This window comes from Xylaria bambusicola, assembly GCF_022495145.1.
Source record: "Xylaria bambusicola strain CBS 139988 unplaced genomic scaffold F5B22scaffold_24, whole genome shotgun sequence".
Classification (NCBI taxonomy): Eukaryota; Fungi; Ascomycota; class Sordariomycetes; order Xylariales; family Xylariaceae; genus Xylaria; species Xylaria bambusicola.
Window position 1 is genome coordinate 184,850 of NW_025953577.1, and position 15,958 is coordinate 200,807.

The 15,958-nt window shown below is 49.4% G+C and overlaps 6 protein-coding genes across 6 annotated transcripts; 3 read left to right on the top strand and 3 right to left on the bottom strand.

Moving 5' to 3' along the window:
• The first annotated feature begins 104 nt into the window (after nucleotides 1–104).
• F5B22DRAFT_209192 (formamidopyrimidine-DNA glycosylase) lies at nucleotides 105–2,051 on the top strand. Its single transcript, XM_047969664.1, has 4 exons — nucleotides 105–164; nucleotides 219–386; nucleotides 449–499; nucleotides 637–2,051. The coding sequence occupies exons 3-4, from the start codon at nucleotides 481–483 to the stop codon at nucleotides 1,830–1,832; spliced, it is 1,215 nt and encodes a 404-aa protein (XP_047830230.1). The 5' UTR covers nucleotides 105–164; nucleotides 219–386; nucleotides 449–480; the 3' UTR covers nucleotides 1,833–2,051.
• Nucleotides 2,030–4,490, bottom strand: F5B22DRAFT_209223 (uncharacterized protein). Its single transcript, XM_047969665.1, has 2 exons — nucleotides 3,213–4,490; nucleotides 2,030–3,145 (listed from the first exon to the last, which is right to left on the bottom strand). The coding sequence occupies exons 1-2, from the start codon at nucleotides 4,317–4,319 to the stop codon at nucleotides 2,228–2,230; spliced, it is 2,025 nt and encodes a 674-aa protein (XP_047830231.1). The 5' UTR covers nucleotides 4,320–4,490; the 3' UTR covers nucleotides 2,030–2,227.
• Nucleotides 4,491–5,916: 1,426 nt separating this feature from the next.
• F5B22DRAFT_609031 (uncharacterized protein) lies at nucleotides 5,917–7,392 on the bottom strand. Its single transcript, XM_047975108.1, has one exon. The coding sequence runs from the start codon at nucleotides 7,248–7,250 to the stop codon at nucleotides 6,159–6,161; it is 1,092 nt and encodes a 363-aa protein (XP_047830232.1). The 5' UTR covers nucleotides 7,251–7,392; the 3' UTR covers nucleotides 5,917–6,158.
• Nucleotides 7,393–7,437: 45 nt separating this feature from the next.
• F5B22DRAFT_609032 (HEC/Ndc80p family protein) lies at nucleotides 7,438–10,396 on the top strand. Its single transcript, XM_047975109.1, has 5 exons — nucleotides 7,438–7,542; nucleotides 7,619–7,800; nucleotides 7,933–9,759; nucleotides 9,823–9,953; nucleotides 10,007–10,396. Exons 2-5 carry the CDS (start codon nucleotides 7,756–7,758, stop codon nucleotides 10,206–10,208), a joined length of 2,205 nt encoding a protein of 734 aa, XP_047830233.1. The 5' UTR covers nucleotides 7,438–7,542; nucleotides 7,619–7,755; the 3' UTR covers nucleotides 10,209–10,396.
• A 239-nt stretch (nucleotides 10,397–10,635) lies between these two features.
• F5B22DRAFT_647120 (ESCRT-II complex subunit-domain-containing protein) lies at nucleotides 10,636–11,574 on the top strand (the record flags this gene model as incomplete). The annotated part of the gene is made up of 2 exons (XM_047978824.1): nucleotides 10,636–11,260; nucleotides 11,462–11,574. The coding sequence occupies 2 exons, from the start codon at nucleotides 10,636–10,638 to the stop codon at nucleotides 11,572–11,574; spliced, it is 738 nt and encodes a 245-aa protein (XP_047830234.1).
• Nucleotides 11,461–15,082, bottom strand: F5B22DRAFT_609038 (BRCT domain-containing protein). Its single transcript, XM_047975110.1, has 5 exons — nucleotides 14,489–15,082; nucleotides 13,988–14,421; nucleotides 12,501–13,929; nucleotides 11,846–12,442; nucleotides 11,461–11,797 (listed from the first exon to the last, which is right to left on the bottom strand). Exons 1-5 carry the CDS (start codon nucleotides 14,576–14,578, stop codon nucleotides 11,789–11,791), a joined length of 2,559 nt encoding a protein of 852 aa, XP_047830235.1. The 5' UTR covers nucleotides 14,579–15,082; the 3' UTR covers nucleotides 11,461–11,788.
• Nucleotides 15,083–15,958: the final 876 nt, after the last annotated feature.

Genomic DNA, 15,958 nt, shown 5'->3' on the forward strand with positions numbered 1-15,958 from the left:
GCCGGTACCCCTCCATCAAAATGCCTGGTTCCGCAGGGCAAATTTGAGCCGCCTCTTTCTTTTGCACTAACTAGTTAACAGAAATACATTAAGTGCATAGCTAGGTAACAGATAAGGTAAAAATACTACCTAGACCAAAACAGCAATACTTAAGTACTATGTATGTATGTACTCCGTAATTGCTATCCATTTGCCTGGTCAGGTGATGACGTGATCAGAAAAGACGCGACACGCCACGGCATGACACGGCCTTGTCTTGCTTACTTGGTGCTGCATCGCTTATTTCATTGGGATATATTCTCGACTCTCGAACTCCCGTTTCATTGGGTTCATCCCGGATATCACTGCTGTCGCTGTCACACTGCGTAACAATTCCTGCCATTTTCATCGTCACCGTCCTGCCGTAGTGTAACTTGTCACCATACCTACCTACCTACCTGTCTGTTACCATCTGAACTCTATACCTAGCAGCAGCTAGTAATGCCTGAGATCGCAGAAGGTATGACATGACTATTCTCTCACCGTCTAAACTCGGGACGAAGCCCGGTTCGAGGTATCCGGTGTTCCGTGATTCCTTCCGTAATACTTACCTCCTACCCTGAGCACAGAGCTAACGCTGTGCCTCCATACATGAAGTCGCACGTGTGACACACTTCCTCCGTCAGCATTTAGTCGGGAAGAGGATAAGCCATGTCGTTGCACAAGATGACAAGAACATATTCGGCAAGGTCGGCACCACCGGTTCCGCTTTCGAGACCGCGCTGGGAGGAAAACGCGTGGTCGGCGCCGGGAATCAGGGGAAATATTTCTGGCTAGAGCTCGACTCGCCGCCGCATCCGGTCATGCATTTGGGTATGACGGGATGGATTCATATTCGCGGCATGCAGACGGCGTATAATCGGTACGCGGAGAAGTTGAGCAGTTTAGATGAAGAGGCCTGGCCACCGAAATTCTGGAAATTCCACCTCGAGACCGAAGGCGATCCGGGAGTAAGCGTGGCGTTCACAGATGCGCGACGGTTCGGGCGCGTACGGCTGGTAGATTGTTCAGGCTCAGAGATCAGGTCCAACAGTCCGCTGGTCGAAAACGGGCCTGACCCCGTTGTTGACCGTGAGATTTTTACAGAAGACTATCTGAGCAAGAAGATGAAAGGACGGCACGTCCCCATCAAGGCACTACTACTCGACCAGGCCATGATCAGCGGGATTGGAAATTGGGTCGGTGACGAGATCATGTATCAAGCAGGGATGCATCCAGAGCAATACAGCGACGACTTCTCCGATTCCGAGATCGCAAAACTCTACAAGGCGATCTGCTACGTCTGCGACACAGCGGTCGAGAAACTCGGGGATTCAGATCAATTCCCCGAAGACTGGCTCTTTAACCACCGGTGGAGCAAGGGCAAGAAAGACGCCGCCAAGACGTTGCCCAACGGCGAGCGGCTCATGTTCATAACGGTCGGCGGACGCACAAGTTGCGTGGTGCCCACTAGACAGAAGAAGACCGGCCGTGTGACAGCAGGCGTCAAGGAAGAGGAGCCGGAGCCTATCAAGAAGGGAAAGCCCAGCAAGCAAAGTAGTAGCTATTTCAACAACGACGGAGAAAAGAATGGCGATGAAGAGGAACAGAAGCCAGACGCACCCGCCGCGAAGAAAGCGCGCTCAAACAATACTAAGAAGAAGAAGAGTATCAAAAAGGAAGATGATGAAAACACCTCTGTAAGTGAAGTTGTGACTGGGAAGAAAGACAACGCGAAGACTAGCGGGAAACAAACAACGCCACCGTCGGATATAGGTAGGAGGCGATCAACTAGGCTGAGTAAAATCTCATAATGAACGAGTCGAGCCGAGCAACTTACTGTATCTTTATACCAATGTTTTCATATAGATGGCTTGGATAGCATGTATTCACCCAGTGCAGTATCAGCCACATTTGTAACGTAGCTTATATGTACGCTATAGTAACCTATAAGCCTTAATGCTTCGTACAAGATTAGTTTCATACCAGGTGCCCAACCGAAACCTGAATACTTCCTTAAATCAATGCCGTTTTATAATTGGTCGTAAGTCGTTGAATGTGATATAGCGCCTATCTATGGTACATATCAGAAGCCCATAACAGTAATAATAAGGGAAACTGCCAGTTTTTTGTTTCGTAGCAGCTGTTGAATAGCTTCGATCAAGACGCCTGTGGTCAGCTAGTTTCAAAATAACCATATTGCAGAGCCCTATTCGATTGACATCCGCATCAAACCATCGTTGGTGTCACTCATGCCCTGGAAACCCACGCGTCCCTTTGCTCCAGTAATAGGTCGGCCTCCGTTGTTGTTGTTGCTGCCACCCGAGCTTCCGTTCTCGCTAGGCGTACCAGAAGCCTTGTCACCACCGTGGTTGCTCCCCGGCCGTGAGCCCCAGGGCATGTTATCTCGCTGCAACGGGCTCTGCATGATTGGCGAGTTATGTACACTCATGCCGGGAGAGACAGCCCTTCTTTTGAATATATGGGGGTCGAAGTCATCCTCTCTCCGACGTTTACTGTTGATTCGTCGCGTGATCTCCGCAGCGGTTGGTGGGACACTGCCCGTCTGCGACGGCGTTGCTGAGGCGGTTGGCTGTGGCGTGCCGGACTTCTGACTATCGCTGCCATGACTAACGAAGCCTGTACCTGGTCCGAATAAACCGGTGTTTCCAGATCCTGCTGACATGGACGGTGAATCCATATTAATATCTTCACTGATGCCAGAAGAAGAACCCCTCGGTAAGAGCACAGGGGGCGGCGGCGTTACTCTCGTTCCGTTGATGCTGCCCGTCTCTGAAAACGTGTCCCAGAATTTCTGGCCTTTGGAATTCTTCATGGCCTGCTGTTTGAAACTGCTAGATAGTGCTGAGTCGGACATTAGGTCATCATCTGGTATCTCATCAAACGGCTCTTGCGTATTCCCAAACTTGGGCGACGACTGCGCTGTAGGTATGTTAGGAGACTCTAAAGGGAGATTTTGTATCCCTGAAGGTATCCGAGGTTCGAGGTCCATGTCACTTTCTCGTACTTGGCGAATTACCTCCGCTTCTCGACGGACCTCAGAATCGATTGGAGCGGTTTCTTCCGCGAGGGCGGCACGGATGCGTGCGAAGCCTTTGGTTTTTGGCTGCCAGTGCATGAGTACGTTGCGATTCATTTAAAGACCCAGGAAAGTGGGAGGATAGAGCACATACCAGAAGATTACCTCTCCGCGTTACGACTCTCTTAACAACACCTCTTACGCCATCTCTCCCAGGCGTGATAGGTGAATGATCTCCAGGTTCTATAGCTCTTTCTTCATTTTCACTTCCTGATATGTGCAACTGGTTGGCTGCCCAGCTGATGCTTTCTCGCCGTGGATGGACCATAGGAATATCCCTCATTTCCTTCATCAGGTTATTACTAGGAGGTGATCTAGACAGGGCTGCAGGCGATGCCGCATTGAAACCGAGGGCTGCAAAACCTCGCGGCTTCTTCTTGGGTAGTTTTCGGGGTCGAATCCGAAAACTTGATGGGGTGTTGACTGCAGGGGACCCACCAGGAATCCAGGGAACAGGATGAAAATTCTGGTTTTGTGAACCACTCTTGGCAACCTGGGGTGTGTTGAGAATAGCGTCTTCCATCTCATCGTCCATACAGTCATCTTCTTCACTGCTAGAAGACGAATCTGATACAATTGGATTGGTGCTGCCTACGGAGCTAGAAATATGCATGCGCTCATGATTGCTCATCATTGACCGCAACGACGTCGATGGCTGCTCTGTGTCGAATTCGCCATTACTTCGCCGAGGGATATTCATCCCACGACCCCCTATAATGGGCGATGAATCTGGCGATGCCTGCTCGGCCAGCATAGAGTGATGCAAACTTGTGGCAGCGCGAGAAAAGTCCAGACCCCGCGATCGCCGGGGAAGAATGTTGGTGGGGGAGGCGTAGATCTGAGAATGGTCGAGCTTTGGCGACAAAGGAATTGGTTTCAACGGTGACTGGGCCAATGTGTTGGTCTCTCTTGGTGGCATGTGAAGTGAGAGACCGTGCATAGGAAACTCCGGGCGGCGAGGGGTCACCGGTGCAATAGGTTCCTCATTCCTATCTTTCACCAACGCACTGTCATCTTTGGATGTCCGCCTCGAGGTATCGATGATGTAGGGCGATGGCGACAATTGGGATCCATCGCCATCCGACAGGCTCCTCGTCCTCGAAAGGAACGGTGTGCCCTGGCCGTTGCCGGCACCTAGGTTTCCGGCTCTAATATCCTCATCCATCATAGCGAATCCATTATCATCGGTTCTTACAGCCATTCAGTCGCATACGTCCCGCCTCTTCCTGTAGGATGGCCAGCTCAGCAACCACCTGATTGAACTCGGGCAAATGCCAGGGGTAGTAGGGGACAATCCGGGGTTTCGAGTAAAGATAGATGTCGTTGCTGGGTAAATGAATGGCTATAGCAGTCGATACAGAGATACAAACGGTGGCTAGGGCGGAGTTGTACGAGCTCTTGGAGAGCCCTCGTTTGCCGAAACACTCACCAACACTGGACGCAGGCTGTTGTAGTCGAAGCAGTTGCAGCGCCTGCGATTGGAGCTCGGCGAGAGTCGATAATAATAGGCAATAGGCCGGCAGCAGATACTTACATGAAAGTACTACGGTATGGGACGGAGGTATCTGAAGGGGATTCTGACGTCGCCGCACGCGTTGAAAGCGCGCGGTTCGACAATAGCGTGGACATGTGAATGGCTGCAGGGAGTACATTTGGAGGCCCTATCAGAGTCCCGCCCCATCACTGCCGCTGTCAATGCCCAATTCAACAGCATTTAGCACCAATTAGCGGCAACCCACCAGCCTATACATACTAGGTACCTACGTAACATATAGGTAAGTGCTACTAGGTAGCCAGTAAGCAAATGCCTGCCCAAGTTAAGTGCTGTCTCAACGGCCTGGTTTTCCACGCACCACGGATCGATATTTAAGCACCATCCTAAACCTAACATAGTAAGTATTGGGGCAGTGTCCAGGACCCCCCTGTTTTCCCATACAAATTGGGATAGTTGGAGACAGGACGTAAACGCTAGCAATGTTGACGGTTAAGGCTAGTTTCTTGCGCTGATATTCATAAGTACTTGTACAACCTTTAAAAAACCACCAAGTAGGCGGAATCTATAGCTTTAGAACTTCCGTCGTGCAATCGATGTAGAATTGATAGATGAAGTTGGAGATGGCTTACTTTTAATAGATATTGCGAAACGCGTGGTGTTGCTGATGTTTGAAGGTGCAATGAAGGTTAAAAGTGAAGGTTGAAAGTGAAGGTTAAAGATGTTTTTTTTGCTAATAGGTTATTATAGGTTCTGCTGGTCGATACAAGGGCTATACTTTTAAAAAGGCTAGATTGGGTGTGCCAAGGACCGTTGTGGGGGTATCAGTACGTACCGACCCAGCTTTTACTATGTTAGGTTTAGGATGGTGCTTAAATATCGATCCGTGGTGCGTGGAAAACCAGGCCGCTGTCTCAATGCCAGCCAGTCCCACATTCCGGTCCCCAGATTCTTGAGGGGAAAGGGTAGCTATGACCTGCATAAGCTTAGGTAGGCAATATGTACGAAATCAACCTATCGAGCAACCATAATGAAACATACAGCTTTCGAATCATAATAGCACCGCTCACCATTATACTTTCGATGTAGGCACTTAACCCGAGACCCGGTCACTCCTATTGTCTGAAAGGCTGCAAGCTCCCGAGAGTGCAGTTCGCTCTGCCTTTTTCGTACTCTACAAAGGCTGTGATTGGCCACTAGCCGACCAAGTCGCAGTCCATGGCAGTCCAGTGACGTAGATTAGAGTAAATTACGTTGAGATGCGTCTCTTATTCCAGAGAAAAAGCAAAGGAACAAGCAGTTGCTTGGAAGCCGATGTTGGAAGATCAAGATTCGGATCACATAAGAATCCAGTATATTCACTTTAGATTATACATACAACTCGTTCAGAAATCACGTCGCAATATCGAGACGCTTCGCAGCTGAGAAGCCACACAGCGGCAGGAATTCAACCTGTTTTGAGATTGTGTGAACGAGCTTCGACATGTCGTAAAGCGCCCCTTTCATAGCATAGTTATTCGCCCATATCAATTGGAAAGGTGGCTGTCCTTACTGGGTATCAGCTGGAGGTAAATTCCACCTCCTAATAGGCTTTCCGTTGTGTCTCCTCTTACCCAGGCTTGTACCCCCATCTCCAACAAAATGGGAAAGCCATTGCCATACCTTTCTAGTCTTTGCTAACTGAGGATGCGCTCTCCTGGTTGAAGCAACATCTTTCATAGTATACATGCCTCCGGTATCGTCCTTATCGATCCGCCTTCGATGGAGTAGGTCGATTTTCGTATGACCTTTTCTCAGACTGCGGCCGTGGACTTTCTTCATGAACACGCTCAAGGCAACGTTGCGTAGAAGAATTATGTCTTGCCGCCTCAGACTGCATACCAATTGATTGGTCTCGCTCGGCTCGGAAGACATCCAGAACGTCACGCTAAAGCCGGACCTCGTCTCGTCTGCAACCAGCAACTCGACCAGTGATTTCGTCCCGCCCCAGCGTGTTCTCACTGTACGTGGCTCTGCTATTGATATAATACCAACAATGAGATTTACCGTCATAGTCTGAGGCAAGATCGACTGCAAGTATTTAGCATCGGGCAAATCTTCCAAATCACTGAGATGTGTGACTACATCCTCTTGTTGGAAGCTGCGCAGCAGAGTAGTGTCGTCTGGTTGGGTAGATGTTTCCTCGGTGAAGTCGCCCGTAACTTCGAAAGACGAGTCCTCTGTAGCGAAGCTCGTGGCTGGAAGCTGTGAGGAGGGGATATCTCCATGAATAGCCACAGAATGATCGTAGAACCGATCAGCAATGTCTTGATCCAGTACATCTTCTGAGAGATCCGATGTCGTATCAAATGACCTAGTCAACGTAGTGAAGAACTCTGGACTTCCCTGGTAAACGTGGGCCAATGCATGAGTTTGAGAGAAACCGGTGGGCAGCCGCTCCTTGTGCAAGGGCAGTGATCGCCATACGGCCGTGTCAGGTGTGGAGAGAAAACTCGTCTCCCTTAAGGATGATTCTGGCAGGGCTTTGAGGTGGACGAAGCTCGCGAATGGTTGCAGGAAGTGGTTTAGCAGGTTAGACTCGGTCCAGTCCAGAGCTTGCGCTTCCGGTGCACCGACAAAAATCATAACTTTCCTGGGCATCGTGACTTATAGATTTCAACAAGAATGAGCATGATGTTGTTATGAGAGGGATAAAGATCATCATGTATGTATAAAAAGAACAGATCAGTCTCCCTAGGCAGTCTCAGAAAATATATATATCGCTTGCTTATCTCATATGAATTATAATGGACATTGCAGCGACTTTAATTATTAGGTACGGTACCTACTGTATAGTACCTAGGTAGTCTTGCTGGGGTCTCTACCGTACCTATACCTCCATGCACGCTAATGTGCTGTGGACTGGCCGCTAATAGGCGGTACAAGTACATTAGTAAGTAGTACAATAGGCATGCAGGAAGCCCCGCGCTATGTGTGTTAAATGCAGTTTGTTGATTGTTTACATCCAGCGCCGCCCAACCCCGAGTTTACAGGCTGGCTTTGCTTGCAAGACAACTTTAGGTATTAATTCACTCCCCATACCCTCCTCGCATCAGAACTTGTCTCTATTGCCCGAATCCAGCTGAAAGGAATTACCGTCGACACAATGTCTCAGGATACCGGGCTCTGGAGTGTCCGCCGCCCACGAGAGGTAAGTTATCCAAACATTCGTCCCCCCCAATGCGCCAATGCGCCGGCCCAATAGGCGCGCCGGTGCCCCCTTCCCCGTCCTGCCCGTCGCATCGAACCCACCCACTCACTGAAATCGTCGCGATACACACAGACTCTGGGCGGCATCAGTCTCAACACCTCTCTTCCACAGCCTCCATCCGCAATGAAGAGGTCCAGTTCGACGAGCGGAAATGGCGGCTTGGCATACAACGGCGGCCATACTCGGTCCGTGTCGGGATCTAGGCACTCCCTCGCCCTCGGCCGCCCAAGCCAGCCCATGTTCAAGCGCTCCTCCTCCGGTACCAACCTCGCCGACCCAGGCCTGTCTTCTGTCAAGCGCACATCTTTCTACAATAATCCCGGCTCGGCCTTGAAGAGTTTCCAGCCCAGCAACCTGCCCACGCGGCACTCGGAGAATGAACGCAGGAGTAGCGTATGGCGTGCGCGATCGTCTACGAACGGGCCTGCGAGCCATCAGAGCTTTTTCCAGCAGGCCCCTCAAGCCGCAGGCGTGCCGCGAGACCCTCGGCCTCTCAAGGATCGATCATTCCAGACGCGAATCGGTCAAGAATTGCTGGACTACTTGGCGCAAAACAATTTCGAGATGGACATGAAACACACGCTTTCGCATAACATCATTAAATCCCCGACCCAGAAAGACTTTAATTATATGTTTCAATGGCTGTACCATCGCATTGACCCGAGCTATCGCTTCCTGAAAAATATCGACCAAGAAGTTCCTCCAATCCTAAAACAACTGCGTTATCCGTACGAAAAGGGCATCACCAAGTCTCATATTTCTGCTGTTGGTGGCCAGAACTGGAGCACCTTCCTGGGTCTGCTTCACTGGATGATGCAGGTAGCACGAATGCTCGACGGGTATGCAGCACACCGATATGATGATGCTTGCATAGAGAGTGGAGTTGATGTAACCGGCGATCGCATCATGTTCGACTTTCTGTGCACGACATACCAAGATTGGTTAGCTATGGATGAAGATGTAGCAGATGAAGATGTGGAGACGGTGTTCAAGCCACATATAGATGCGATGGCCCAAGCTTTTGAGCAGTCAAGATCAAAATATCTATCCGAACTAGAAATGCTTGAGGAGGAAAATGCTCGCCTATTAAGAGAAATCGAAGATCTCGAGAAGTCGACTCCAGATCCCAGAGCTTTGGATGACCAATATGAAATCATGAAGGATGATAGAGCTAAATTTTTAGAGTTCAACTCCTTAACGGAGACAAAATCTGAGAAACTGGAGACTCGCATACAGATGCTACAAGAAGCGCTAGATAAGCTACTGCAAGAGTTGGGAGAGGCAGATGAAGAGCGCCGAGGATTACAGAAAGCAGTTGACGACCAAGGGATTAGCATGCAGGATATCGACCGCATGACCTCGGAACGGGAGAGGCTGCAAAAAGGGATTGAAGCGGCGACGCAAAGACTCGATGAAGGCAAGCGGCGTGTCGCAGAGAAAGAAATGGAAGCAAGCCGCAAGCTCGATGAGCTCGAGAGGCTTGTGGACAAGTATAACACTCTCGCTTATCAGATCGGTTTAATTCCAGCATCGGCCGCAAACGCAAATGGACAAGACTACGAGCTCGCTGTAACAGTGAACGAATCTGATTTTACGGGATCTATGGTGAAAGGCTCGTATTCCACCGGAACGGGAACTGAACGGTTGTTGGCGGACCCAGTAACCGGTTACCAGCCTGCCCATATTCTCAACCTGGACTTGCGCGGACAAGTTAAGAGCAGCTTCTTAGCGCTACGAAGGGAGATATCAGAGAGGAGAACGGAGGCTATGGATGCGATGATGAAAGATCATGAGCTTCTCGACGGCATTAAGGAAGCAATTGAGGACAAGCGCAATGAGGTAGAGGCCCTCGAACACAGGGTCCGTGCCGCAGAAGAAGAATACGAGAAGACAAAGGAGGTACGTGCATGCCGAGGGAAACAGACTTGGCAACAGTAGGTAGCTAACTATATATTGCGACAGGTGACAACGACGCAGAAGCTCGCTTCTGACGCACAGATTGAGAAGATGGAAAAGGAGCTTGCAAAGATGCGCGCTCAGCTTACAGAATCTGTGCAGTTGTTGGAGCAAAAAGAAATGAATACAAATATCGAGTAGGTCTGGCCTAGTGATTCTATCCACGCTCGTACTAACTAGTTTGTCCCAGATATGAACAATTAAAACTTCGAGCAAGTGCGCTGCGGGAAGAGCTGCATACAGAGGTCGAGAGGATACTGATCGACGTGATCCAATTCAAGTGCCACATACAGAAAGGCCTCGAGGGTTATGATGAGTTTGCTAGGCAAGAGTTTGAAAAGGAACTCTGTGGCGGCGAAAGGGGAGACGATGTCCCTGAGGATGAGCTGTGATGAAGATGTACTTGAGTTTTGCGGTCTGGGTTTCGTTATGTTTGCATCAGGCGTTTTCTGTTGGGTTGCGTTATAACGATGCCTCTAAAGTGAGCGCTACAGAGTTGTTTTGACGCGATGGGCTATGACACAATTAGAAACGACTGCTTTATCATGATACCTACCTACCTACTTACTTACTCCTTTTGCATGGCTCTCTGCTTTACCAGTGCGATACGTTACGAACTCTGTGACTTACTGTACTTGTGACCCCGTCACGAATTACCCCACTTATTCCCCACGTTGCGGTCATATCCTACCGACCTATCACCTAACTATATAAGTAGGGACAGCAACAAGTAGACGAGCACATGAAAGCTGCCTCAAACCACAACATACCTTACATCTATACATCCATCCATCCCCTCTACGAACACAAACCATAAGAATGGCAACACCAGCGCCCTCCTTCACAACAACCTCATCTTCGTCCCTCGGCGCCGTCGGCCAACTCACACCCACAACGACAACCAATACAACAACAACAACAGCTCTCTCCCCCTCCAGCAACAATACCTTCCAATTCCCACGAGAGTACCACGTCCCCCCATTCTTCACGCGGCAACCGAACCTCAGCACGCTCCACAGCCAACACTCGAAATGGGCCTCGCTAATCCTGTCGTACTGCGCATACCACAAGCTATACAAGCTCAGCCTATCGTCGCCCTCGACCGAAGACCTCTTCTGCAACCGGCGCATCGACCGACGTCTCAGCCTGGCCGACCGGCGCGAGGTGTTAGATTTCATGCGGCGCGACGGGCGGGCCGAATTCGTGAAATCGGGAAACAGCAGCGCCACGGCGGCTGCGCTGAACACGTTGACAGGGGGCGGCGACGATAGCAGCGAAGGCGTGGCAGGCGGGGGAGCCGGAGGAGGTGATGTGTGGTGGGTATACTGGCGCACGCCCGAGGAATGGGCCGCGCTCGTCGAGGCCTGGGTCGACGAGACGGCGCAAAAGGGCACCGTGCTCACGCTCTACGAGCTTAGCCAAGGCGAGGATACAACTGGAACCGGTAAGTCCATTCATTCATTCATTCATTCATTTATTCATCACCTACTTTCTTTTCCTTCGTATTTTGTTTTCTATACAAGAGAAGGGGGGAACATGAATCTCATACAGAGAAGAAAGAGTATGGAAGAAATACGGAACGAAAAAAGAAAGAAAAAGTAGTATATATACGCTGATGAGGAATAAATCTTGCTCCGTGACGTAGAGTTCCACGGTCTCGATCTAGAATTACTCCAGAAAGCCCTCCAGGTGCTCGTCAAGCGGAACAAGGCGCAGATCTTCGGACAGGAAGACCAGCTGGGTGTCAAATTCTTCTGAGCAGAGGATATCATTATCATGAAATATTAAGACAATTAGTCGTACAAAGAACAATTGTACAGGTGCTGTCAGGGTACAATTACAAGAGCATGCTATTCGACGCCATAACATCGTTCCCGCCAGACTTACTCGACATCGACATCGACATCGACATCGCGCCGACGACGAAGCAGCATATAATTCATAATGATTGAACGCCATACCAACCCGAGAATCAGCGCGCCTAAATATGCATCAGAACCCCATGACGTTACATGAAGAAATTCCTTACCAGATATTTCTCATCAAAGCTAACTTCCTGTTTCATTACAACGTCCAACAACCAATCCGAAGCAACAACGCGCGGCTCCATGTTTCCCCTGCGTGCCATGTCTTCAAACCTCTTCCATAGCTTCTTCTCCTCGGCCGTTGATGTGCTAAGCAGGTACACCGGGTCGGGGCCGCCCTCGTCATCCTCAGGGTTGGTAACCCTGATTGTGCTACCGCTTCTCGGCCCGTATACCATGAATTGGGCGCCATTGGCATCAGCAATAGCCTGGTAACTCTCGGGCCCATTCTTGATGCTCGCCGTACAATAGATAGGTATCCCAGCCAAGAGGTGGCCTTTGTTCTTCTGCGCTCTTCGAATTGAAGTCTCTAGCTTCAATCCGAATCGTTTTTCGTTCTCACTGTCTTTAAGAATATAGTTGTCTGGATCAGGAATCTGTTTCGTGTCGAGACAGTCTTCAACCCAGGTAGATGATAGAACTATGGCTCCTTTAGACAAGTTGCGAAGAAATTTGACGGTTCTGACTAATTGTGGCGCAATTAGATAATCGCATGGCTGGCCATCTTGGACGACTGCAATACCCATATCACGCAGTTTTTTCTATTGTGTGTTGATTAGTACAGGGTGTTAGATAGAATCCAAGAAAGATAAAGCTTACCCGATCTGCATCTTCTTTGTGTTTGTCGTTAACCCATCGTTTGAATCCAGTTAAAATTACTCTTATCTCCACCTCTGGAAGCGTTGGTCTAGCTTTTTTGGTTGGTCTTTTCTCAGATTTAGGCTCCTTGTCATCTACAGCTGTTGGACTAGATGTGCGGCGGCGATTCAAGTGCTCTCGCTCAATAAGGTCAGCCGCTCGTTTCCCTCCCCAAAGGCCATGGCCGTCCTTCAATCCTCTCTTTTTTTCTTTTTCATACAAGGCAATATCAGGGGCTAAGTTAGAGATCTTGCCCAGAGCCTTGTCCTTTGCACTTCGACTTGATGATGCAACGCTCGAAGGCGTCTCATTCTCCTTTCCTGACCGAACGTGGCGGCCACGTGCGGGGGTAGTAAAGTCTGTGGAACGCCGTTTTGAAGGCGGGGGTAACTCATCGACCGCTGCAGTTTCCGCATCACCGTCTCTCATGATGTCAAACTCCTTTCGTGGTTGTCGTCCAGCCGCCGTGTTTGAACTTGCACTTTCTGCAAGGGCGGCGTCGTCTGTCATCTCCAAAGCCTTGCGCTTGCGCGGCGGGGGCATTGTAGGTTTTTCAGGGCCACCAGGAAAATGAAGAGCCTGGAGTTTTTTCTCGTCAAAGAAAGTTTGACCGATGATTTCTCCCAGGTTGGTCCTGGGAGGGAAATGAGTATATTTAGGTACTGTAACAGATTGCATCTCGGATTTAGCGTAGCTTTCTTCGATCCAAAGATGATTAACCATATGAATGTTCCAGTCACGAGCGGCGTCGCATTTCTCGCTGTTATCTCTTGCCGTCACAAGGTGCGTATTATCAGCCTTCATAGTCTTTGTGAACGTAGCGCCGGTGGCTTTAATTAGGTTTTCCAGATATATTCGGGCCTCTCCTCCGTAATTCGACACCGAGATCCTCATATCGTTAAATCCCGGTATTCCATTCCGAGGCTCTGGGTAATGAAGAAGTCGGTGGAGAGGATTAGACCATGTGTTGTTTTGTATGAGGTAGAACAGCCATGACATGTTTCCAACAGTCTTGCCCAGCTGTGAGGCTTGAACATATTCTTCCGTGTCTCGATAACGGCAGACAAGCCAGTCACAATTTTGCGCGTCGTCAATAAGCTGTCCACCTGACCCAGTAACTAGACCATCAAGAATTTGTCTAAGCCGGTCCCTCATTTCCAAGTCATTTGAAAGCATAATTTTCTTGTCTTTGAATATGGTCAAATGCAGTACCCTTTCTTGATCTGTGGGTGGCTGCATATAATCTGGGCGAGCCGAGATGGCGCCATCAAGATATGGGCTACATTGTGGTTCAATGGAGCGTCCCGGCGACATACGTAAGATTTCAGGATCTGGCAGGAGGTAAGGACCCTCGTCTATTCTCTTTCCAAGTTTAAAGCAGTCATCGAACCTTGGAAATTTGTTAGAAACCATCTAGCCTTTGTCTAATTTGTATATGGAGAGCATACCAATGAGGCAAGACAATTTTGCCCTTATGCTTCTTCTCCACGGCCATCCGCACTTTGGGGTGGTCCATTGTTAAGGCACATATATGGGTAGTCAGTTTGGTGACACCATCTGAATACATGCCACCCATAGCCATAGTAGCGCCAGTAATGGTATCCTTATCATTGTCAGGAATATCGGCGCAGGACAACATAACATCAGAGAATATCATGCGCGGATCTGGCGTAAATGGCCGGATTTGTGCTAGCTTGCCCTTGGTAAAGGACGCAGTTATCCATTTGGATTTGACAACCGGAATCATCATAGCTAGTGATTGGTCATACTCTGGAAATTCGATCGTGTTGGAAACAATATGGGTAATGCTGGCCAGGGGAAGAGAGCCGTCGCGTTTTCGCTTGCAAACTTGGCCGCCATACTTGGCGATGCTTTGCGACAGCTTCAATTGATCAGCACAAGCACTCTGGAGCGAAAGACTGACAATGGACGATAGAGGGAAGAAATACCTCGGCAATAACTTGACATGTTAGAGTGATACAGGGCACAAAGGCGAATGTGCAAGAATTGAAAAGACTTGACCCTTCTTGATCCGCCATGGTGTGTAAATAGACCGTCTCCCAGCTACGCGGTCCAAAAATCAGAACATGGCAATGTCGCAGGATCCAGAAGGCGAACCGAGTGAGACGTGAACAGTTTGATGGCAACGGTAGACCACAAAACGCAGCCTGTCGACGTGTGAAATTGGCACGGGTTGCAATTTGTGAGGTAGAAAAAAAGTCGAGATAGTTGGTTGGACGCAAATGTTGCCTACAGGAAGGAGGCAGCGCGTCGGCAGCGTGTTCAGAGAGGGATCAGTGCTTAATAGGCAAGTACAATACCTATGTATTTGGCCGACAATAGCGACAATAGCGTGCTCCGGCTAGCCATTCTTGGATTCTTCAAGCGTACCAGTACTGCCCCGCTAATGTACTGCTAATGCTTGACGCGTCGCTACAAATCCTGGCGGACGCGAACAATGGCCGTGATCAGGTGACCTGGGGAGGGGCTACGGTACCCTACATGTACGAAGTAGAGCTTCGGCTTGACTTCTTTCTTGTACCTACTTAACTCTGCACATCGAGATCAAGTAGAATGTCATAACTTATAAGAATTTCCTATTTGTCGCAGGGGAGTCTTACTGTTGGCAGAATAGGGCTTACCTTACGCTCAATGCATCACAATGGCCGAAGAGTACGCATGGTGCCTTGATATATGTTCTTGACTTGACTTGAGTAATAGGCGTTGAGCGAGCTTCTCATGATGAGCTGTCTGATACCACCTTGGAATCCTGGCTGACTCACCTCCTTCCCCTCAAAATACCACCAGTGACTCACAAAGCTAGGGGAGCGAAATGCACACCAACTTCATGCCGGTTCGAGGTCGGGTACTTCGTGTGCTAAGGGCAGAGCCTGATCAAGAGCCATTGGCAAATGAAACGTCATCCAAACCCTTGAGTCACTACTTACACCCGCCATGTTTGCCATGACGTGGGTGCGTGGCGGGAATAGCCGTGAAGAGACTGTTTCTCAAGCTAGAGTAGCGTGCCTATCTGTCTCCCTGCCCGTCCATAGTGACACAATAGGAGTAGGTGACGATTTTTGTGTAGCAAATATGCAGCCAGAGAGATGTGTCACACGCAAACCACAAAGTACGTCGGCCCATAAGATGAAGTTCATCGCTTTCCCAGCGCCTGATAATTTAGAAGGTGCTACCACTTCCGCAAGCCGGAAGGCCGGCATTGAACAATACCACCTTATCATGAACATCTACACTACTAGCTAGGTTCAAGTTCAAAACACTGCGTAAAGATTATCCATCTAACTCATGATTTCAATCCCGAGCCTGCCCGAGTATGCTATGGCAGCCACATAGCATTGTGAAACCGGACGGTATAAACGATCTGTCTGCAGTGTAACCTCCTATCTGATCTTGAACCC